This window comes from Phaseolus vulgaris, chromosome 4 (assembly GCF_000499845.2).
Source record: "Phaseolus vulgaris cultivar G19833 chromosome 4, P. vulgaris v2.0, whole genome shotgun sequence".
NCBI classification, from domain to species: Eukaryota; Viridiplantae; Streptophyta; class Magnoliopsida; order Fabales; family Fabaceae; genus Phaseolus; species Phaseolus vulgaris.
The window spans coordinates 41,143,100-41,166,231 of NC_023756.2; the positions used below are offsets into that span (position 1 = coordinate 41,143,100).

General features: G+C 31.5%; 2 protein-coding genes across 3 annotated transcripts; one reads left to right on the forward strand and one right to left on the reverse strand.

Moving 5' to 3' along the window:
- The first annotated feature begins 1,695 nt into the window (after positions 1–1,695).
- Positions 1,696–4,941, forward strand: LOC137837677 (F-box protein At4g00755-like). Its single transcript, XM_068646773.1, has 6 exons — positions 1,696–1,968; positions 2,540–2,691; positions 2,818–3,228; positions 3,331–3,506; positions 3,690–3,808; positions 4,408–4,941. The coding sequence occupies exons 2-6, from the start codon at positions 2,556–2,558 to the stop codon at positions 4,670–4,672; spliced, it is 1,107 nt and encodes a 368-aa protein (XP_068502874.1). The 5' UTR covers positions 1,696–1,968; positions 2,540–2,555; the 3' UTR covers positions 4,673–4,941.
- A 2,806-nt stretch (positions 4,942–7,747) lies between these two features.
- On the reverse strand, positions 7,748–14,107 carry LOC137837678 (probable transcriptional regulator SLK2). Of its 2 annotated transcripts, none has more exons than XM_068646774.1 (10): positions 13,972–14,107; positions 12,071–13,269; positions 11,737–11,868; positions 11,373–11,421; positions 10,714–10,928; positions 10,556–10,624; positions 9,952–10,052; positions 9,210–9,303; positions 9,019–9,088; positions 7,748–8,886 (listed from the first exon to the last, which is right to left on the reverse strand). In XM_068646774.1, the coding sequence occupies exons 2-10, from the start codon at positions 13,037–13,039 to the stop codon at positions 8,006–8,008; spliced, it is 2,580 nt and encodes an 859-aa protein (XP_068502875.1). In that variant the 5' UTR covers positions 13,040–13,269; positions 13,972–14,107; the 3' UTR covers positions 7,748–8,005. The 2 variants fall into 2 exon arrangements, with proteins under 2 accessions (XP_068502875.1, XP_068502876.1); XM_068646775.1 differs by having other exon boundaries at positions 13,899–14,066.
- Between the last annotated feature and the right edge of the window lie 9,025 nt (positions 14,108–23,132).

Sequence of the window (23,132 nt, forward strand, 5' to 3'; positions counted from 1 at the left end):
GGTGGAGTTATATGAATTGGTCGATGAGATGACAATTCCCCATGTGCTTTGTCTTTTGCTTCCTTGGTCATCTTCGTAGCTAATTGGGTTGTATCAGTTGGTAGTTTTGTTTGTTAATAGAAAAAAAATGGCTCGTTTTTGGATTTGATTGGGAGGGTTAAGTATAAGGAAGTGGTGGTGATGGAGGATATGAAGGGAAAGTGGTTGACGGTGGTGGTAAAGGATATGAATGATTTGACTAAGTCTCTTTGTAGGTCCAAGAAAAAGAAAAGATAAGCATATTTAATTATCTTTTCTTCTTTTGTATATAATATTTTTCATGATTAATGTTGATTGAAGATGAATTTTTTGTTTATCGCTTAATGGTGTCACATATGTTGTAATGATAAAAATAAAAAATACAGATACGCGCCTCTGTTCTTGCTAGTGTTAATATCTATACCTATATATAAAGGGGATTCCCCTCTTTAACTTCTTTAAATTATTTTTCTATTTTATCCTTATATCAATATTTGATTTTATTTCATTATTATGGACATTGCGTCATTTTCTTTTATTTTAAATTTTTCAAAAATTTTAAATTTTCACACCCTAAAGCCTTTTCGAAACACTTTAAATTTTAAAATATATTAGGTAAAAAATTGGAAAAAAAAATTATTTGAAATATTTGATGAAAAATGTAAGTAACAATAGTTTTCAAATTGATTTAAGAAGTCGTCTTTAATCTCTATTGGATCTAAATATTTCACCACGGATAAACCCATGTTCCCACACTACTTCCCACTTTCTTTTCTTTTTCCCACTTTCCATTTCTTTTTCTCTTTCATGTAAAAACATACTTTCATTTTCATTTCTCGTTCTCTTTCTATGTTTTGATTAATCTTTGTGAAATCCTAATTTGACATTTGTCTTATGAAATTGTAATTGAAGTTTGTGACTAGATGGAGAAGAAAGACTTAAAAAAAGGAGTTGCGAGCACCATCACAACAATCAGTAATTATCTTTATGTGTATTTCAATTTGTGAAACACTAATTTGACATTTTTCTTATGAAATTGTGATTGACACATGTGACTAGAGGAATAAGAAGGACTCAACAAGAGGCGAAAAAAAGTTGCATGCACTTCTACATCCACTCGAGAGTGTAAGGAAAGGTTGGTAGTTTTGTTTGTGAATAGAAAAAAAAAATGGTTCGTTTTTGGATTTCATTGGGAGAGTTAAGAATAAGGGGGTGGCAGTGATGGAGGATATGAAAGAGAAGTGGTTGACGGTGGTAGTAAAGGATAAAAACAAATTTGAGTAAGTCTCTTTGTGGGTCCAAGACAAAGGAAAGATAAACATATTTCATTATTTTTTTTCTTTTGTAATTGATGATGATTTTTTAATTTATTGCTTAATGGTGTCACATATATTATAATGATAAAAATAAAAAATGCGGATACACAAACACGAAAATGTCTATGTTTCTGTTAGTATATATTAAAATGATGATAAAAATAAAAAAATATAGATATATATTAAAAATTAAAAATATACATTCATAACAAAAATAAAAAATTAAATATATAATATAAAAAAAAATACAAATATATATTAATAAAAAAATAAAAAAATACAGATATATAGGTGCAGCCGGTGTTCCCGTATAAAGAAGTTTTGTCGTATTATTTTATGCATTATTTTCTTTGAAATAATCATACAAAATTTAGAATAGATTATTCTATCCCAAATCTCTTATCTTACCTGCAATAGAAGTTTCTAGCTATTATTTTGTTCTGAACAAGTTTTCATAAAAATCTAAAGTGGTCTTCACTTATCCTCGTCTGCAACTGCAACACTCTGTCCTTTACAAATAGCGGTTCCAAAACTCATCACCATTTTCATCCTTCTATCTCCTTTTTCTTCTTCAATCCGCAATCAAGGGTCCCTCTCATATCTTCAGATCCACACTCTCTTTGCAGAGAAAAAGGTTTCTATGTTTTTCCTTTCAGACTCCTCTCTGTTTCATGTTTTCAATGTTTCGTTATTTGGGTTTAGCTTTATTTGATCATCAATTTAATTGCTTGAGAAAAGTAACCATCTTTCCTTTTCTGCTTTGGTAAACTGCGTGACAATTAAGATTGGTGGAACGCTTATTGGAAGAATATTAGTGAGTTAGGAATACATATTTTTAGTAATTTTTCATTTTTTTTTTGAAAATATTTTTGGTTTCGGTTTTGGTTAATTTTGTAGTGATGTAATTTTGTAAAGTTGAAAAAAAAATTCTCTTTGGCTATCTGTTGACCAGGCTTTTGGGTACCCAAAGTTTCCACCTTCTTAATGTTCAGTGCTTTAATCCTGATAGGGTCCGTGGTTGTTAATGAAGAAAATAATTTCAACCTGATATGTGGAATGTTCCTTGCATTCTTTCAAGGCTAGTTGATTTTCGGTGTAATGCTGATGGCTTGAAGATTTTTTTCTTTTCAAATAACCAATTTTTGCAGTTTCTGTTTTGTGTGGTGGTATTGATGATTGACCATAGCTGTTCTGTTTGCTATCAGACTTCGATTTTTGGAAATGTCTGAAGAGAAAAACAAGGTGGATTTCATTCAATTGCTTGGACCTGACGTGTCGATCAAGATTCTGACCCATTTGGACGCCCCTTCTGATCTTATTCGGGTTTCTGCTGTTTCCAGTTCTTGGCACCGATTTGGTAAGCCATCTGAGTTTAATTGGTGGGAGGATTTTCTAGTACTTTGAACTTTTTTGTCCAAAAGGGGCATATTTTGCTACTCATTTGCTACTCATAGTATTGATATGCACTCTAAATATTATGCAGTTATTGAACATGGCCTCTGCAAGCAACTTTGCTTGGCAATGTTTCCTGAAATATCTGGTGTTGCTCATATGATTGAGCTTGACAACATTATTGAACCACTAGGTAACACTCTTGGCAGTTATATAAATTGGGAGTATCTTAAGAGAAATCATAAAGTCTACGCATTCTTGTCCTCTGGTCTTCCACCTGTGAGAAAAAATTGTATCTCTAAAGCTATAAGTGCATCCAGCACTGATAACTACCCTGAAGAAAGCATTCGACATACATTGGAGCCTGGTGATAGAACTGAGTATAGAGCATCGTACTGGTCAAGCAAAGGGGAAAACGATCCTTCTGTTCCGGAGACTTTGGTTTATAAGCTTGTTTCAGAAATGTGTCTTGTTTCAGAGATTCATGTCCAACCGTTCCAAGGTTAATAACTAAATTAAACTCCTTTGTTTTGTGAATTAGGCATGTTGAGGATCATGAACTTTTGCTTAATCATCTGACAAATAATCTATGTTTACTTGTCAGCATTTTTTCAGCATGGCTTCCCTATATATTCTGCGCAGGCTGTCCGATTCAGAATGGGCCATACGAGATACCCTATTGAATCAGAGAGTGCTGTAGATAATATCACTGCTAATGAAGTCTTGGGTGATAATCAGTTCATATGGACGTATACTTCACCTGAATTTCCAATGTGTCAAGTGAGTTGCATTTTGAAATGCATGTGTTGAATATTCTTTTATCCATGTTTTACCTGCTGAATATAGCAAGTGGGGATTTAACATTTATCCATTTTAGATTGAAGCTGCATTGTTTTTTACAACACAGTATTCTGTGCACGTGTTTGACACTTGAAATAGTTTAGTAACATACCCACTTTACAGGATAACAGCTTGCAAAAATTCAAGCTACCTAAACCTGTTCTGTGCATTGGAGGCATTCTGCTAGTTGAGCTGTTGGGTAGAGTTCAAAAACAAGATATGGATGAATTATTCTACATATGGTTTGTTTCTCAAGCCTTCTCTTTTTATCTCATGTACTCTAACTAAATTGACATAAAGAACTTTATTTTTCTCTTCCAACTTCAATTGGACACTGCTTCTTTCATGTCTTGACAAGGTTTTTGTTGGAACTTCAGCGTGAAGATGGAAAGTAATGTAATAAAAGATAACATTTCATCAAAAAGCCATACGTCTATTCTATGTACCTTGGTGGATGCTGCTGAATTATTCAGCATGTTCTCATAGTGGCATGAAGAACCTTAATTTATTTCCTTGAGTTCTTTTTGTTAGTTCGTTGCCTACATTTTTCTGTAGTGTTTCTTTTCCAACTTAAGGCATGTTTGGATAAACTTCTTCATAACCACTAGAAGAAAAAATAAGAAGAAAAAATTGAATAAACTTCTCTAGAAGTTAAAATTAGCTGATGTATAAATTGGTTTGTAGAAGTTACCTCATTTAATTTAAGCTCATTTAATTTTTTTTCCTTTCCTTTTAGTGTTCATGAAAGAGTTTGTATTCACTTTGCTATATCAAATGTTCTTATATTTTAAGAATGAACTGGGATCTGTCTGTTTATCTGTGTTGTATTACTATTTTGCAGCATCTCCCATGTTCAAGTCATGGGACGGCCACTTGCACCGGCATTTGATGTTAAAGTTCATCATCCATCAGGGAAGTGTACCCTGAAATACCATCCTCCTCCAACAGATCCTCACATGTCTTCTTCAACATCTTCACCAGAATCGAGCAGTGCGCCACGCCTGCGCATAATAACCTCGAGTATAGTGCAGAGGGGTGTTAGACGATGGGAGCAAATTCTCTTGGGTGCACTGCTTGGTTCTGGTCCTGCTGTAGTTGATGATTGATGGAAAATTGCAAGGAATGAAGAACCTCAATCCTCAAATTAAAGAGGTTTGGATAGCAATATGTTGAGCATATTAGTTAGTAGGGGCTGAGGCAAGGTTTCATCTTTATCTTTTTCTGTGTTGCATGAGTCTTGCCTTCTTTTCTAGTTATCAATTGTATATGTTGTAAAGAATGTATCTGCTGTGGTTTGAACTGATAAACACAGACATTTGTATCGATGATAAGAATGCTGATGCACACAATCTTTGAACCTTTGATGATGCTTTCAGATCAGGCTTCTGTGAAGTTAGAGTAATATTTTAGAGAATAAGATATTTGCTATGCATAATAATCGGTTGAGACTATGATAAAATATGTGTTTATTTATGTACAATAAGTTTTGAGGTTAAAATTAGATTTGTTGATTTTACTTCATTTTTCAGAGTGTATTAGTATTTTAAGAGTTAAATTCATGTCATTCACTACTGGAATTGGAGGGGATTTGGTTCTGAGAAAGATATTATTATTTATTTTAATAAGTAAAAATAATTATCACAATTATAAGAGTTTGTTTTTTATAACTACTTTTAGAAACAGTTAAATTATTATTATTATTTATTTTAACTAATCAAAACATTTGTCCCAATTTTACGAGTAAAATCGTATAAAAATGTGTAAATATCACATTATTAATTGTTATAGATATTGTATTAATTTATTTTTTATTATGTTTTGAAGTTATATACTTGTTGGTTAATTGAAAGGCTCAAACTTGTTTACCAAATATAAATACCATTCTATTGAGAAATAAGTCGGTTATCTATTTAAAAGATTTTAATGCAAAATGAACTTAAAATAGATGTTTAGGTCAATGTCTTTCAAAAATATTAAGGTACCAAAAGAATAATACTTTACAAAAATTATTTGGAAATAAGTTATTTTTTAAATAATCACTTAAGCAATACGTGATTATTTTTTAAAAAATAAGCTAAAGCACGTTGCATTAAAATGTATAACAAACTAGAAGTATATCTAATGCAGTTAGATTCATTAAATTATTTATTAATTCAATTGACTTTATAAAGATTATACTAGCTTTATAACGCAGCATTTTTTATTATGGATTCAACATTTAGATTATCTTTTTGTCCTTTTCTAAAATGCTAACACTATGAAAGAAAAAACAACTTCATACAATAATTTGAATAATTAAGCTCAATAAAAAAATCAAAGAAAGAAAAAAAAAACCTCTCAAATAGAATTGAACAACAAAAATTGATTAAAAAACATAAAGGAAGAGTGTAAACATGAGATTAAAATAATCGGATCCTTAATATTTAAATATAAGATCATTCTATTATAATCACATCATTAATAAAATAAATTCATTTAGTTTAAATTTATAAAAATATTATCAATTTACTAAATTATTCGTCCTTATTTAAAGTTTTATTTTTGCTATTTATTAATATAAAATACAAATACTTATAATGTTTATTATAAAACGCCTTATAAAAAATATAATTTCTTTCCAAATGTAACTTATAACACGTATGGTAGGAAATATTTCCTAATTTTATTACCTTTTTTATAATGTCATCATGTCATGATTATTTTGTCGAATCAAATTAATGAAGTAAAGCTAATAATTTATTTTTCAAATTATTTCATAATTAATTTTATTCATTTGTAGTTTGTAAAGTTAATATTTTATCTTTAACATTCAATTATTAGGCTTCCCAAAATGCAATTTTGATAAAAATTGTATAATATAATGAGAATAATAATTTTAACACCCTCTTCAAGCTGAAAATTATAAATGGTATGTAACAAGTTTGAAATATATGAGTATATTTTCTCTGTAAAATTACAACATTTCTTTTATCAAGTTATTTTAATACTTTTTAATACTTAAAAAGTATTTCAAATAACTAATATTTTTAGTTTGAAATTGGTGGAATAAGTTCTCCTTTAATTTGAGAGATCCTAGTGAAATTGTTGTTTGTAATGACTATATTATCAACATATACAACAAAATCTTATTTGTTTCAATCCAAAATCATGTTTTGAAAGAATTTTACTATTTTTCCAAAAAAAAAATAATCTCATTAAAGAAGCACATTTGAATATGAAAAAAAAAAGTTGAGATTTATCTTTCATTAAATAAAATCAAGTACCACGAATATTTAATAAAGATAACAAAATATTTACAATCAAAAGATGTAATATGATTAGGTTCTCAAATGTCTAAATGAATAATAGAGAATGGAGTTACATATTTTTTTTAGTTTGTTTTGGCAATTATGACCAAATAGGTTCTATTTGATATGATTCACATTCTATCACTTGAAGTTGCTTAAAAATATGGGCTATTATCTTCAACTTTGGCTAGAATGAGATTACTCAAACAAATGTAAAAGTTTTAAAGTTGAGGATGAAAACAAGACATAGGTGGACTTATTATTTTTAGATGATAAAGTCCTTGTGATTCATGTCTTTCCTCATATAAAGTTCTTGTATCCAAAGTTTACAGAACAATTTACAGATTGAGTTAGTTGATTGAAAAGAGACTAAATTATAAGAACAATGTGGAATATATAAGACCAAAATTAAGTTTTAAAGAAGATTAGGGAACTTGAACAATTGCTTCATATTTATCTTTGAACCTATAGACTAACAAGTGGAGAATTTTTGGACGAGAGATAAATGAGAGTAAAGAGGTATTATAAAAAATATGACCAGAAACACTTCACTTAGGTTGAAGCATTGCAAAAGAAGATTGACCTTAACTACATTAAATTCAATATCAATTTTTCACTTATTTCTACTCTTTTTCTTCTTTCAATCCAAATTGTACTATTTTCGACCCTCTTTTTCTTCTTTTCTTTCCTTAAAATTAACTGATATTACCACTTGGATTCATTTCTCCCGTAATGCATCCCACATTGATCTCACTTTTATTCATCTGTTTTGCAATGAGTATCTGAAACGCTGCAGAGCTTTATAGTTATAGATGACCAGTCTAATAACTTTAGCAGGACATCTAGCTTTGTGTTATAGCAGATAAAGGTGCTGTCAGTGGCATTGGATTAAGCTTATTAGATAAGAAATGTAAGTGCCGTATAAAATGATTACTGTCATAGTCCAATAGATTACACTTGCAGGACAAAAAACCCTCAAATAAAATCATCTCTAAATACCTACTCAAGTCCAGGTCCAAACAAATTCCATCAAGAAAATTATGACACTGAAAACCAGGAAAAAAAACAGCATCTATTGAAAGTATCCTGTACAATGATAATAAAATAAACACTTAAAAAAGATATGCCAATTACATGGCCATGTTGTGTTAGTCATGCCTTCCAGCCAAAACCCATGTTATCATCAAGATCACTGTTAAAGAAGGCGCTATCCGCGAACTCAGGGCCAATATCCTGACCCATACCTTGCAAATGTAGACTTTGTGGCATATCAGATGTTCTTGGGTTGAATCCATTGTTGCCACCAGCTGCAGAAGAATCACTGTTTGAAGCTGTTTTGAAGCTATTATTCCTTGAAATGGGTCCATTGTTTCCTGGAACATTGACAGGACCTCCACTTAAGGATGGAGTATGGCCCCCAAAACTCAGTGCATTTTTTGCCATATTCCCATTTGCATTGGGTCCACCAAGAGACTGTGATTGCATTCCCCCATTGTTATTTGACATTTCCTGCACCAGTTGGTGGATCATCTGCTGCTGCTGCAGAGATTGATTTCCTTGGGACCCCTGTGAATGATTTTGTTGCAGTAAACCATTTGCACTTAATGTGGGCTGTTGAAGGAGTTGCTGCTGTGGTGGTAAATGGGAACCTGGGAATCCACCAACAGGCGAGTTTTGCATTGAGCCTGGAATTAAAGAAGGACCAGCTCCTTGCAAAGCGGAAGAGGGACTCAGGTTCGAATTATTGAATGAGGATCCTTCTCGCTGAAGGGATCCAGGGCTAGAATTCATTGAATTTTGCCTCATGAGAATATTTTGGTAGTTGGTAAGAGCTAAATGGGCTGTCCCACGATTAACCATATTACGAGTACTGTTTATGTGGTTGTTCAATCCAGGATTCATTGCCATCAGCTTATTGAGTGTGTTTCTATCAGTTGGCAGACCATGAACATTTGCCATCTGCTCCATTTCCTGCATCTTTTGCATCTGGAGCTTTGAGGCTGTTGTTAGTAGAGGATAATTTTTCAAACACTCTGCAGGAAAGGCCAATGGCAATGTAAAAATATAATTCCAAAAGCCCAAATTAAAACAGCTTCGTACAACTAGATTAATTGAAAATAGAACACGATAGGGTAACCTCATCATAAAAACTACACGCAAATTACCTATTGCCCCAACTCTGTGTTCTGCACAGATATCTATTAGGTCTTTCATGCTGTTGACAACCTCCGAAATCTGTCAAGCATTGTAGCAAGTAATATAAGGGTTGAGAAAATACATAGCATAACAAATCATAGGTTTTCTCTATAGTACTCAACACTGTAAAGAAATTTTGAGCTAGAATTTAATAGCATACCTGCAAACATCTCACATATCTTTTAGAAAAACCCAAGTCATTAAGCGATTGCAACTCCAAAATCTTTGCAAGCTGGCGTCCTGCTGTCAATACCCTGATGCAAAATAAACATTACATTAAGTTTTGAAGCTTGAGTCCATTTTCATTGTAATTGTTTGTTACCTAGATGTGACGTAGACTGTTATAACCAGCAGATACTTTTTAACCAAGCATTGTTATAAAATGCTCAAAAAGAGAGTGTGGATGACAATAGGGAATCAGAATCTCAATTTCTAATCTATATTTAAAATACCACGAGATGCTCTTAATTTTGAATAACCTCATTGTAAAAATATGAATGCGTGACTTTGCATCTCTATATGTATAAAAAAATGTTATTTCTGTGATGCAGGGCACCAGAATGCAACCAAACATGCCCACGGGGTAAAATCTCATACTACAATATGATCTTTCTGTTTCCAATTTTACGGTTAATGATTTCCAACAATAATTTTTTCCTCTCATTTTGCCCCTGGTTATACATTTGGATAGGCCTTCAGTAAATCCAATAAATATGAAGAAACATAGTTTGCACCATATCCTTTCTATAGAGCTGTTTTTATCCATCTATATACCAAAATCACAGTATGCACCATTCCAAGAATAAAAGATCACACAAGCTGTGCAGCAAAGGGAAATACATAGACTGAGAAAGATTTGCAAAAAACACCAAACATAAAGGAACAATAATGCATTAACTTACATGTTGCTGTTAGCTTGCAAATCTTGCTGAGAAACCCCATCGGCTCCACTTTCAGCAATTGTACTCTGGCATTTTTGAGCTACATGTACTAATTGGTTGACCTGCAAATTTGTGAATCGTACAAGTTAGCAGCCAAATCAATACCTCTATACTGCCATACCAATCAACCTTCAGACAAGTGAGCATTTCTTTCTATGCCTTACCTAAGGCATTTAAACCTTTCAACTTTAATTTCATTGATCTCCCCTTCATGAAATAAGAAGGGAAGTTTCATTAAGGCCTATCAATTTCCCTACCAAAATTTCAATATTACTACTACAGTCAGGTCCACCAAATTTCACTTCAGCATTCAGTCCTGACAACTATGATGGTAGAATTCAAGCATGTAAAGAGTTGATTATGCAACAATCATGCACATTCCGAATTTTTTTTGCAGAAATATTTTGACCATGCAAAGTAAACCACTCTACGGTAGTCCCTACACTCCCAACTACCAAACAACAAATGTACACAACAGAAATATTCTACCAAAAAGCACCATCATCTATTAAAACCAAAGAATGACGCAAAAGTGAAAAGCATTCTAAAGGAAGCAGAAACATACCGGTGGTGCAACCAACCTTCGAGGGAGAAGCTCTTCATGCCGCCTTGCACAGAACTCCCAAGATAATATCTGTGCAAATTAACAAGAACTTCAGGTCATTATTACATAAAAAATATTCAAATAGAAAATATACTCGACTATAATAACAATTTTGTAACCTTCAAATCTTGAGTGAATATGATGCGTAGTTGACCTTCACGAACAACTCGAAGCTGCTCATATACACTCTCTTGAACTGCTTTTGCATATTCTAACATCATCGCACCAGAAGAAAATCTTATTTCACGTGGCAAGTCCAGAAATAAAAGTTCATCAATCACACCACCGCCAAATTTGATTTCATTAAGTCTCGGTAATACTTCATAAGTTGCCTCTGTAATAAAATCCATAATGGACATATTAGTCTCTGAGATTTACATCAGAAATTAAAAGAAATATCCAATGCACAAATTGTGTATCTAACACTACTGCACGCTAAGAATGGCTCAGTTATTTGACCAGCCTATTAAAGGTGGCAGTTACAGTTAATTTTTTCAGACTTCAAGGTTAAACCTAAGTAACAAAAATTAAGAATGTGAACACTGACCAATGGTCATCAGTCAGAACTGACTTCACAAGGAAAATTAAACAAATGATATACATATTGGAATTGTACAATGAAACTAAATTCCCATAATAACATACTATAGAATCACAACACAAGGGCCAGTTTTGTTTGTTTGGAAGTGAATCTTGTGTGATTACTTATGACAACAGGAATAAATGAATTAAAAATCCAACCATACAGGCTCCATTATTTCCTTATATAAATACTTACCAAATCCCCTTCCAGATTTACAACCACATATGTCACATTGCCATGCATCCTGAACAAAGAAAAAGTCCATGTCAATGTATGCACGCATCAAACATTCAATAGCACTAACAAATTACAAAGGAAAATTTGCGTAGACCTAAAATAGAAAAGAATACAAATGAAATAATTTCAAATATAACTCTGCTTTGGCAAATTGCAGGCATTCTTAGAGTTGTCAACCATTACATGATCAGGTGATACAATCAATTAACAGTTTGAATGGAAATTTTTATAAATGATTATCAGCAAATATTAAGGCATCGCCCTATTTATTATGAAAGCAAGACACAATAGTCAAGGATAAATAAATAGTGCAAAGATTTACCGTAGCTGCTTGGGGGAAAACACCAAGTGCATGATGCCCAACATTGTTATATAACGACAAGCACCACCGTTTCTTTGCACGAGGAGAGTAGTATTCAGCCACAAATTTTCTCCAATAAGCAATACTATTATCCTGAAAGAAAAAAAATCAAATGAGAGAAGTAACTAAGATAGAAATTCAAAAATACCCAAAGCATAAAACAATGTTCTCACATATAATTAAGCTCCTGAAGCAAAAAGAATAGACTTTATAAAGAAAACAAAAACTAGATAGATGATATAGTGAATATAGATTTGACACTATGGTCATCACATGCAGCAAATAAACAACTCACATTTGGCCGTTGCCTTTGATGATAGAGATACTGCATCAGTCGACGAGCACAAACCCCACTGACACCATTGTCACATGGGCGCTTGACAGCAGAAGAGGGCTGCATCACTTGTTGCTGCAATTGCTGCCTCAATTGCATTTGTTGTTGTTGTTGTTGCTGCTGCTGTTGCTGTTGTTGCTGCAAGTGCACTCGCTGTAATTGGGGCATTGACTGAAAGATTTGCTGTTGTCTCAGTCTCTGCTGTTGTTGAAGTAAAGCCTGTAACTGTGGATTACGACCCTGCAATTGCATGGAATCTTGTCTCTGAAGAATCTGTTGTATAACCTGATGCTGCTGCATTATATCTTCCTGTTTGATATCCAGTCTAGGTTTCTTTGACAGCTGAGATACATTATTTGGATCATGCATGAAAGACCCAGGGACATGTGCACCCATATGGAGGGAAGAGGGGCCAGTTTGAGATGCAGGCAACGATGTAGCACTTGAAGCACCCTGCAGCTGCTGCTGATTCTGCTGCAATTGTTGAGGATTCTGATCTTGATGAGTGCTCTGTTGCACTACAGAGGACCCATCAATCACTGATGAGCCAGAAATACTAATATTATTTGATGTAAATGACATGGGTGAGGCAGGTAATCGTAAGTATGAGTCCGTATTAACACTGGCACTTCTCTGCAAATGGGGGCCACCAGAGAGGGCAGAATTTGCATCTGTGACTAAAGAACTAGCTCCGACACTTGGTGCTGAGTTCGCCACACTGTTCAAAACTGCATTATTAATATCCCCAGAAACTGGACCCAGGTTTGTTCGACGGGCTCCCGTAACTGTGCTAGACGAGTTAACAATTGATGAGCTTAAGTGAGTGTTAACTACACTCTGTGACTGCCCATCTCCTTGAAAGAAAATTCCAGAATGTGAAGATGATTGGGTTAACCCTCCTGTCACCCGCGAAGGTGTCATTGGGGGCATCCCCCTTTGGTGACTGCAGTCTGTGTAGCTCTCCAGAGCCGCACTGGTATTTAAAATATTCTAAAATAGCTCATGAACTCTACGTAACAGACCGTGAGAAACCCCTGATAGTATTGCTTCAATGTCTTCTTAAAACTCCAACCTTCACTGTATTCCAAAACCTTTTACCAAATCCATCAACTCCCGTTCAACCAAATGCACCCAGAATTGTTCTTCCCTCTGAACACAACCTAACGAATAAAACACATATACATATTCATTAGTACAAGGAACACTTCAGCTAAATCAAATAAAAAACGACCAAATCCAACAATTGACCAATACCCTTTTCCAGAAAGAAAAATCACAAACCAACAATCCCACACACCAAATTCTCCTTCTCTTGAGAGAGGAATTCGCTTCAAATAGAAAAGTGAGGTAACAGTTAAAACTATTAAAATATGTCTAAATTCACTTGGTTTATTTTCTTATCAGAGCTATGACTACTCACTTTTCCATCTAAAATGAATCAAAACCCAAATCCATCAAAAGATTAATATCACAGTGATAAAATAAATTCCGATACTCTAAATTTACACATTCAAAAGACCTAAACCCCAAAATCAAATTCAAAAAACTTAACAAAGGAACCAAAAAGAACAAACTGGAACCCCAATTTCATTCCTGACATGCACAATAATTCAATACCATCAACAAATTGCAAAGCAACCAAAATACGAGAATGTCCCCCAAACAACAGAAAAAGCAAACCTTAAACCTAACACCACAAAAATCAAAATTAATACAGCAAATAATTTATAGTTCTCTACACGAATTTAAAATACAAAAAATAATATTCACTCCAAGATCGATCAGTAACTGGAAAATTGAAAAACCCCAATGAAGCTTTGAGAACAGTTCAGTGCCAAAACAAATTGTTTGGAACTACTCACAGAGAAACCGCGAGCTGAAAAGAGAGAGAGAGGAGGCGAACGGAAGCGCAATGAATTGGAATCGCAGAGAATGAGAAAGGAAAAAGAAAAAAGATGCAAAAATCAGAGAGAAAAGAGTTTATAACAATGTGAGAGTGACCGGTGAACCGATCACGCGCTATCTTTCACCTGCAGTGGCAGGTCACGATTGAGACACGTGTCGCGAAAGTGACTGTGGTGATTAGTCGGTGAAAAATCTGCAGCCGCTTCAAGACCAGATTGCTGACGTGGCTAGCTTCAATTGGAAGAGAGACTTTAGCATGAGAGAAACTGTGTGTAGGTAATTTCACTCACCATCCATTGTTTAGTTTGTATAATTTGGAGTCTAAAAGTCGTTTAGTGTCTTATCTTTACTGGATTTAAAAAAAAAAAACAGATTAGTTTTCAATTATTTTAATTTGTTTAATTTTTTTCAAAATAAATTTTAAAGCTAAAAAATATAAACTCGGGAATTTGTTCATTTTAGATTAAGTGATTATATGTACATATTAAAAAAATACCCACTTAATTATATCATTACAGATATTTTAATGTAGATTTCGTTTGCTTAAAAATCAAAACTAATTAATTTAAATATTTTTGTTCAATTTAGAGTTTTTTTTTTAATTTAAACCGAGACAAAGTATACGTCTAAACTCATTATAAGATCAACTTTAAAGTATACTTTTGTTTATAAATAATTATTGTAAACCAAGTGGTATTTTATATGGAAGATCTTGTTATAAACGTATGAGTAAATAATTAATTTAGTATAATGAATATAAATATCATTTATTTTTCATATAATAAAAGAAATTATATATTTATTATAATAATTTTAGTTTTGTTAATTTTATTGAATTTTTTTAATAATTAATATAATTTAGTAAGTATTTTTTTTTAGTAATTACCAGGTATATTTATTAAAGAGAAAATAAAAATTTATATACAATCAAATTTGAAAAAATTATGAAAAATTTTAAATGTATAAAATAAAAACCTCTTTTCAATATAATTAAATATTAATAATTTTTTTAAAAGATAATTACTAAAAATCAAACAGCTCTTCAGTTATCATAATTAAAAGTCATTATAAAGTTTTAATTTTTTTTCCCCATTTATTATACTCATTGACTATTTAGCCTAAAAGTATTTGTAGTAGACCGAAGTGACTGTCTACACCGGTCACACAGTACCAGGTCACCTGCGGTGGGCGGTCACATGTGGTACGTGGAGTTTAACGGTGACGGATCCGCACGCAGCAGTTTATAGACCTGATTGATGACGTGGAATTTTTTTTTTTGTCGGGAAGCTCTTTGTAATATTAAGAGAAACTGGTGTAGGTGATTATCGCTCCGAAAAGAATTTGGTTCTAAAATTTTAGGGGGAAATTGAACTTCAACAATTACTTTTTAGGTTATCCAAAAATAATTCCCCTAATATAAACATAAAAAAAATATACTTTGACAATCCTAATATTTATATATAATCCGTGATGTAACAGTTAAAAATATATATAAGAAAAAATAAATTTGTAATTAAATAATATAAAAATTATTAAAATAATAATATTAGGAGTGAAATGGTGATGTAAAACAAGTGATTATCAATATATCATCCTCTTAAATATAAATACTTGTAACCAGCAGAATTTTTTTTGACCTTATCTACAATTAATGCTTTATTTAAATTTACATATAGTTAACAAATCAAGATTAAAAGTTATTGTTTAACAGTTGAATATAATTATTTTATATTTAAATATTTATTATTGTAATTTTAATATACACAGTCTTCATGTGACTTTCTTTCGGAAATGGTATACTTCTGGGAATTAATTCTCCTTAACAGCAGTATTTCATATTTAATTTCTGAATAACACTATTTTTATTGATGGTGAAAATTCAGTTTTTAGGAAATCAAATTCTTACTTTTATTTTTTATTTTGTAAAAAAGGTTTTCAAAATTTAGTTTTTGGAAAGTCGAATTCTTTAGATACTTTTTTCGATAAAAAATCGGAATGGAGAAAGATCGTTTAGTAGTGGATCATTGAAATCCAATTCTTGAAAAATATAATTTTAACTTTTAATTTTTTATTTTGGTGTATGAATTCATCCAGAATTAATTATATAGTAACCGACTTTTGAAATACTGTTTTTGGATTATTATTTTTTTTGCTTTATTGGAGTGAATGGAAACAATAAAGGAAATATAAAATAAATTTAATAAATAATAAAATAAAATTGTACCGACCAGTCCTCGAACATCGAAGGGATCGACATCGGACCTCATCAACAGAAGGACAGATCGGACATAGGTGGTCTAAACGGCTATAGTGGGTCACGTAAGGTGAGGCTTAGAATTACACTAGTTAGCAGTTAAAACATCAGATATGAGAGGAAGCCCTAAGACACGAGGGATCCATGCAGGTGGTGTATATAGCGCTTTCAGGCGCGGCACGAGTAAATAGTTCTTGGAGGCGCTAAGGCCCGTTAGGGTTAGGGTTTCCAAGGGAAGACTGCATGCATGGCACGTGAATACTTAGGGCACCCATAGAACAGATGGCCCCAGAGATTTGGTGCACAAGTTGGTACCCATGCCATTTTGTTAATCATTGCACTCCAGTTAAGGGAAGTTCTATGTGCCAGATTATCTTAAGATTGTGTAATAGCGGCGCAGGGACGTTCTCCAAGGAACCCTAGACATGAGTAACAGAACAAAGGTAACCTTAGTTTCAACCTATATAAAGGGGACTAAGAACCCTAACAAGGTACACAGTTTCTAAGACTGAAACTACTTTATACACTTAGTGTTTCTTTGCCCTAATACTGACTTGAGCGTCGGAGTGCAAACGGCCGCCAAAGCGCCCTTTGTCTTTGCAGGTGAGAGATTCTTCAACCAAGGAAGTTCGTTTCTTAGGCGAAGATAGGAAGGTCAGGGACTGTCGTTCGAGTCAACTGGCGAGCGAATCAACCGGCGGGAACAAAAATAAAATAATTTTAAAAAAAAATTGTAAGTAAGAAATATTTTGAAAATTTTAGTTAAAAATTGGAAGAATTTGAGGGGATAAAATATTAAATTATGTAAGGTTAAATTATTAAATTTTATTTTATAGTGAATTTAAATATTTATAAAATTGAAATATAAGGAAATATAAAATTTGTAAATTAAAAATTAAGAATATTAAAAAATTTAAAGGATAATACTAAAGAGAATGAAATAAAATATTTTATAGTTATTGTGGGAAAAATAAATAATTTTTTTTTGTTTTTATTTTTATTTTTATAATAAATTTGAATTGTGGAGAATAAGTTTTAATAAATTTGTAAATATAGTTTTATAATAAAATTCAAATTGACTAAAAAATATATAATAAATTATAATATTGGTATCAAAATTAAATATTTGTATATTTTTTGTCAAAAATATATCAAAATAAGTAATAGTAAAAAGAAAATAAATTTTTTAGGATATTTTATAAAAAAAATATTAGTTGTATGGTTTAAAAAGTTTTTGATAAAAGTTAAGTTATTCACTATTGATATATGTATGTAATGATAAAAAAAATTAAGTGGATAAGTGTATCATTAAATTTAAAAGAATAAGTGTATAAATTATAAATATAAAATAAAAATAAATTATAATTAAAATGGAAGATGGTGTAAATAAATAATGAATTATATATAAATATATTATAAAATATAATAAGAAATATTATGTAATAATATTTTATTATAAATATACATATAAGAAAATATAAAGAAAAATGAAATATGTGATAATAATTAATTAAGATGTTATCAAAGAATAAATATGAAATGGTGTTTTCCGGGAAATTAATTCTCAAAAGCGTGTCATTTACGGAAAAAAAGTATCGGCATGTATTGTTTGAAATATCATAAATATATTGAAATTACTGCTTAAACAAAAATAACTTATTTTAACTGATTTATGTGTTTGTAGTGGGTATTTGTATTTTACATTTTTTTTAAAATGAACTATTTTTATATTATAAGCTAATAATTTAATTAAAATATATAAATAATGTACTTTCCTCGACCAATCTCAAGAATCAAAATAAATATTTCTTATTTTTTTTTCTTGGATCTCAATAGTTTTATTCAATATCTTTATTAATTATTAATAAGTTCCATTAGTGACTCTTTAGATAAATTACATTCCTTAAGTTTACTAAGAGTACATAGCCTCCAACCCTAAGTCGATTCAATTTTTTTTTTCTCTTATCGTTTTGCATTGATTTAAATTAAGTTGTTGTTCAACAATTATCAAAGTTAGAAAATAAATCTCTTTGTTGAATTGTGTTATGTTTTAAGCAAATGTCATGATGCTAGATAAGATAAGTCTCCAATGTTTCTTAATAATGTCGGTTTGTCGCCTGATAAGGTCGTTCGTTGTTAATGCCACCTGATAAGGTCAGGTAGTTGCCTAATAAGGTCATGTCTCTACCTGAGCTTGTGACGATAAATGTTTCAAGTCGAGATGGTGACAATAAATGTTTCCAATCGAGATGGTCGTGATAAATGTTTCATACCGAGATGTTGACGATAAATGTTAACAATTGAAATGGTCTCGATAAATGTTTTCAACCAAGATGATGATGATAAATGTTTCCAACCGAGATGGTGACGATAAATGTTTCCAATCGAGACGACAACGATAAATGTTTCTAGCTGAGATGGTGGCGATAAAATATTTCAGGCGAGATGGTTAAGATAAGTGTTTCACACTGATATGGTGGCGATAATATTACAAGCTAAGATGGTAGCGATAAAGTTTCCAACTGATATGGTGACGATAATGTTTCCAACCGAGAAGGTGGCGATAAAGTTTCCAGCTAAGATGGTGGCAATAAATGTATCTAGCTGAGATGGTGGCGATAAATGTTTCCAATTGAGATGGTGGAGATAAATGTTTCCAGCCAAGATGGTGGCAATAAATGTTTCCAGTCGAGATGGTCGCAATAATGTTTCCAGTTGAGGTGGTTGCGATAATGTTTCCACCCGAGATGGTGACGATAATGTTTCCACCCGAGACGGTGCCGATAATTTTTCCAGTCGAGATGGTGGCGATAATTGTTTTCAGCTAAAATGGTGGCAATTTTTTCAATTGAGATGGTGATGATAAATGTTTTGAGCCGAGATGGTAGCGATAATTTTTCCAACTAAGATGGTGGCGATAATGTTACCAATGTGGCGATAATGTTTCTAGCCGAAATGGTGTGATAAATGTTTTCAGCCGAGATAGTGCCAATAAATGTTTCCAGCTGAGATGGTGGTGATAAATATTTTCGACTGAGATGGTGGCGATAATGTTTCCAACCGAGATGGTGGCGATAATATTACCATTCGAGATGAGTTACATTCCCTTTTAGTAGGAGATCACGCTAACTAACGATACATATATTAAACTATTTGTTAAAATATATTTAATTAATTTATTGATAATAAAATATAAATTAAAATAGTAATGTTCAAAGAGAATAAACTTTGAGGTCATTCTTTGAGGTACATGGTTTTAAATTTAGATGGTGGTGATAATGTTTCCATCGAAGATGGTTGTGATAATGTTTCCATTCGAGATGATTGTGATAATGTTTTCAACTGAGATGGTGGCGATAAATGTTTTCAATCAAGATGGTGCGATAAATTTTTCCAACCGAGATGGTGACAATAAATGTTTCCAACTGAGATGGTGACACAAAATGTTTGTGTTGAATTAAGGGGAAGCTAAGTTCAAAAGGGGGGTGAATTAACTTAGAAAAATTTTCGCAATTAATTGTTTACAACAATTCAAATAGAGGAGTACACTAACTAAGAAAATGAATCTATTTTATTAAAAAACAATTGATTAAATTCTTTAATACATAATCTTAAAACATAAACTTGTAAACTAGAAACACAATTTGAAAAGACTTAAATTTGTTTTAAAGAAACAAATTTATGAATTAAATTTAACAGGTTATTTTGGAATTAAGAGATTATTTTTCTGATTAAGAAACATAATAGAGATTTTACAGATTCCAAGATAAGTCCAAAATTCAAATATATCAAACATTGTTTTTTTAAGAAAACCTTTGTTTCAATTTAACTTGTTTAATCAATAACAAATTTGAATGAATACAAACAATATTAATATACAATGTCACACTTGATATTGCTTATTACAATTGTTTTAGTTATTACAGAAAAAAAAATGCAGAGAACAAAGATCACATATTGATTTTTACAAACAACCGATTGATTATACCAGTACAAAATATTATGCAGAAAAATTATAAAACAGTGATAAAGAAAGCATAAAAGACATCAAAATTTTATACGGATTCACTTACAACAAAGCGACATTCGGTCTCACCCCACACCAAGGTGGATTTCCATTGAAGCAACAAAATTTTTTTACAAGAAAAGCAAAAATAGTTCTTGAACACTACAAGAACAACACCACTCATTGCAACACCCTGTCATAGTAATGATACACACCAAGAAACTCTATCTTGGTCCCAACAATTACAAAATTACAAAACAATATATAAGGGAACGAATAAACCTTGACCGTGAACCAAGAAATGCAACAAGACCTCTCAAATCCATAGCTACAATAAAGAATCTTTGACCTCTACCTATAGACCGTGAAGTTTTTGCTCCATGAAAACTCAAATATCTTTCAAAGACTAATTCTTTCTAAAACTTTTCTCACTAAGGTTCTCACAGATGTAAAATTGTAAGTTGTATGAGTAATATTTTTCTGAAATAATGCAAATTCGTTTATTGAGATTTAACATAAACGATTTTTAAATAAAAGGGTGCAAGTAAAATCAACATGTTCGAAACAATCTGTTGATTTTACTTTAAAAAAAAATCTAATATGCATGAAAACTATTTTATTTTTCAAATAGAAAGTATTCAAATTAAAAACATTTTTCATGTTACGTATTAAAACATGGTTTCGAGTATATAAAACATATTACAGAAAAACCTAAAGCATCTCAGTATTTTCAATCAATTGATTTAAAAGATAACAAATTGAAAAATTGTAACTTTCTAGAAAACAAAATTAAAACTAGTTGAAAAACTTTTAACCAGATGAAAAATAATTTGTTCTTGGATTCATCACATTCCCAAAGGCAAAAGATAAATCAAGATATACAAAATAAAAATAAGGCAGAAAGTCTTCATCATAGCTTCATCAAACATCAAAGTTGGATCCTTGAGATGTCCAACAGTTTGAAGTCGAGATTGTAGTGTTTTGAGTCAAGATAGTGACGATAAAATAAAATAAAAGTTTTTGCAATTTTTAGTGATAACTTTTATCCTTTGTGCTTTGCTTATTCTTAAAAATCATAGCTCAATTATCCTAAATGATTTATTTTATTTTAAAGAATTTCATGCAATTATTAAAAGTATAATAAATCTTTCACTCACATTTTTTTTCTCATAATAGATGGTCATAAGCCTTGTCTTATCACTTTTTAACCACTTAAAATTTTCACCTTTTGGATTTAACTTCTTGAAAATGACAAGAACATTAAAATTCAATCTCAAAATCAAACCAAGTTACATTTTTAAAAGATCAATTAAGAAAACACCTCATTGTGACTAAGGGTGTCAAAGTGAGTCAACCTAACTCACGTTGGTTATTGGTTGGTTCTCCATAGGTTGAACTAAAAACAGATTAGCTGAACCTGACTCACTTTAAGGTAAGTTAAAAATTTTACAATTTTACTCGACTCCACCCTCCTCCTCCTTTGAGACCGTAGATTGGTTTACTTAAAGAAGGTTTGTTCTCCTAACTTATTTTATATATTTATTATATTTTACAATCAAAGTGAATTGACTCAAATCACCTATTTAATTAAGTTTAGAAATGTTGCTAAATTTATTAAGAAGACTCAAAATTTATATAGAAATAAGTCACAAGTTAACATACCTTAAACTCAATCCAAACATGTTTAACCCATGAGCCGAATTCATTTTTAACATATATTAAAAAAAAAAAAATTTCAACTCAACCTTGAACCTTGAATTGAACATATAGTGAGGTAGGTTGACTCACGAGTTTAAAATATTTTGACACCACTAACTGTAATCCACTTCAACTTCATCAATTGGAATCTGAAGTTCTTCAAAATTTTGTCCATCATCTTCATAACTATGCTACTAATTAAGGCCCTTAAATCTATTGCTTGTCATTTTATTCTTCATAACATTTCATTGTTTGATAGCTTGATAGCTCAGTTTCATTATTTGGTTTACAACCATGACCTTCCTTCTCATTCTTTGTAAATATGTCTTCCTTAGTAACTTTCATATCCATAAGGAGTGTGACTTGTAAACTTAACTTGAGGAGTCATATAATCAACAAAAAATCATTTTCTCTTCACCTAGATGCTTAGCTCCTCCATTAACATATTCTTATCACTTTCCTTTTTATTTTCCATCATCATCTTCCTTATCCTTTTGCAATCCGTGAGGAACCTTTTTACCCTTATCATTTTCCTTTTTTTATTCATCATTAACCTTTTTCTATTATTTAGGTCAGCATCCTCAACCTCTATAAATTGGCTCAACTTCCTCTTGCAACAAATTTATCTTTTCTTGGTCATTATGTATAACCTCATATGGCTTTATCGGCCTGTGCATAAAGTGCATAAAATCATACATCTAATTAGAAAATGAAAACCAATAAATATATCATCTCTATGAACGATCAGAATGGCTAAAAGAAATTGAAAGAAGCAACAAAAACTTAATAACAAAATGTCATTACCCATCATTCAACTAAAAAGTTCAAGGACTGTACTTTCAGACATTTCTCGTGCAACTTACAAAGCCAAAATAATCTTGTCTTCCATAAACTAGCCACCCCGAAAAGTTTGAAGGAATGGGAGAAGGAAATAAGAGGAAGATAAAAAGATAGAGAACAATTATGTGGAAAATTTTGTGCATTAAAAGGCTTATGCGAATTTTTGTAGATTAGTATGTCACAATAACCATCACTAACTATGTATAGCACTTTCCTTCCTGTGTTAACGTGTTTGAAACACTTCTGAACCTTATAGATGACCAGTTTAATAACTTTAGCAGGACATCTTGATTTGTATTAAGGTTATCCAAAAAATTAAG

Excerpts from the sequence above, each read along its gene's own strand:
- LOC137837677 (XM_068646773.1), top strand. The coding sequence starts at position 2,556 with ATGTCTGAAGAGAAAAACAAGGTGGATTTCATTCAATTGCTTGGACCT. Across the intron at positions 2,692-2,817 it reads CAGTTCTTGGCACCGATTTG|TTATTGAACATGGCCTCTGC; the intron begins GTAAGCCATCTG and ends AATATTATGCAG. Across the intron at positions 3,809-4,407 it reads GATGAATTATTCTACATATG|CATCTCCCATGTTCAAGTCA; the intron begins GTTTGTTTCTCA and ends ACTATTTTGCAG.
- LOC137837678 (XM_068646774.1), bottom strand. The coding sequence starts at position 13,039 with ATGCCCCCAATGACACCTTCGCGGGTGACAGGAGGGTTAACCCAATCA. Across the intron at positions 11,869-12,070 it reads ATCAAAGGCAACGGCCAAAT|GATAATAGTATTGCTTATTG; the intron begins GTGAGTTGTTTA and ends TTTTTCTTTCAG. Across the intron at positions 11,422-11,736 it reads TTTTCCCCCAAGCAGCTACG|GATGCATGGCAATGTGACAT; the intron begins GTAAATCTTTGC and ends TTCTTTGTTCAG.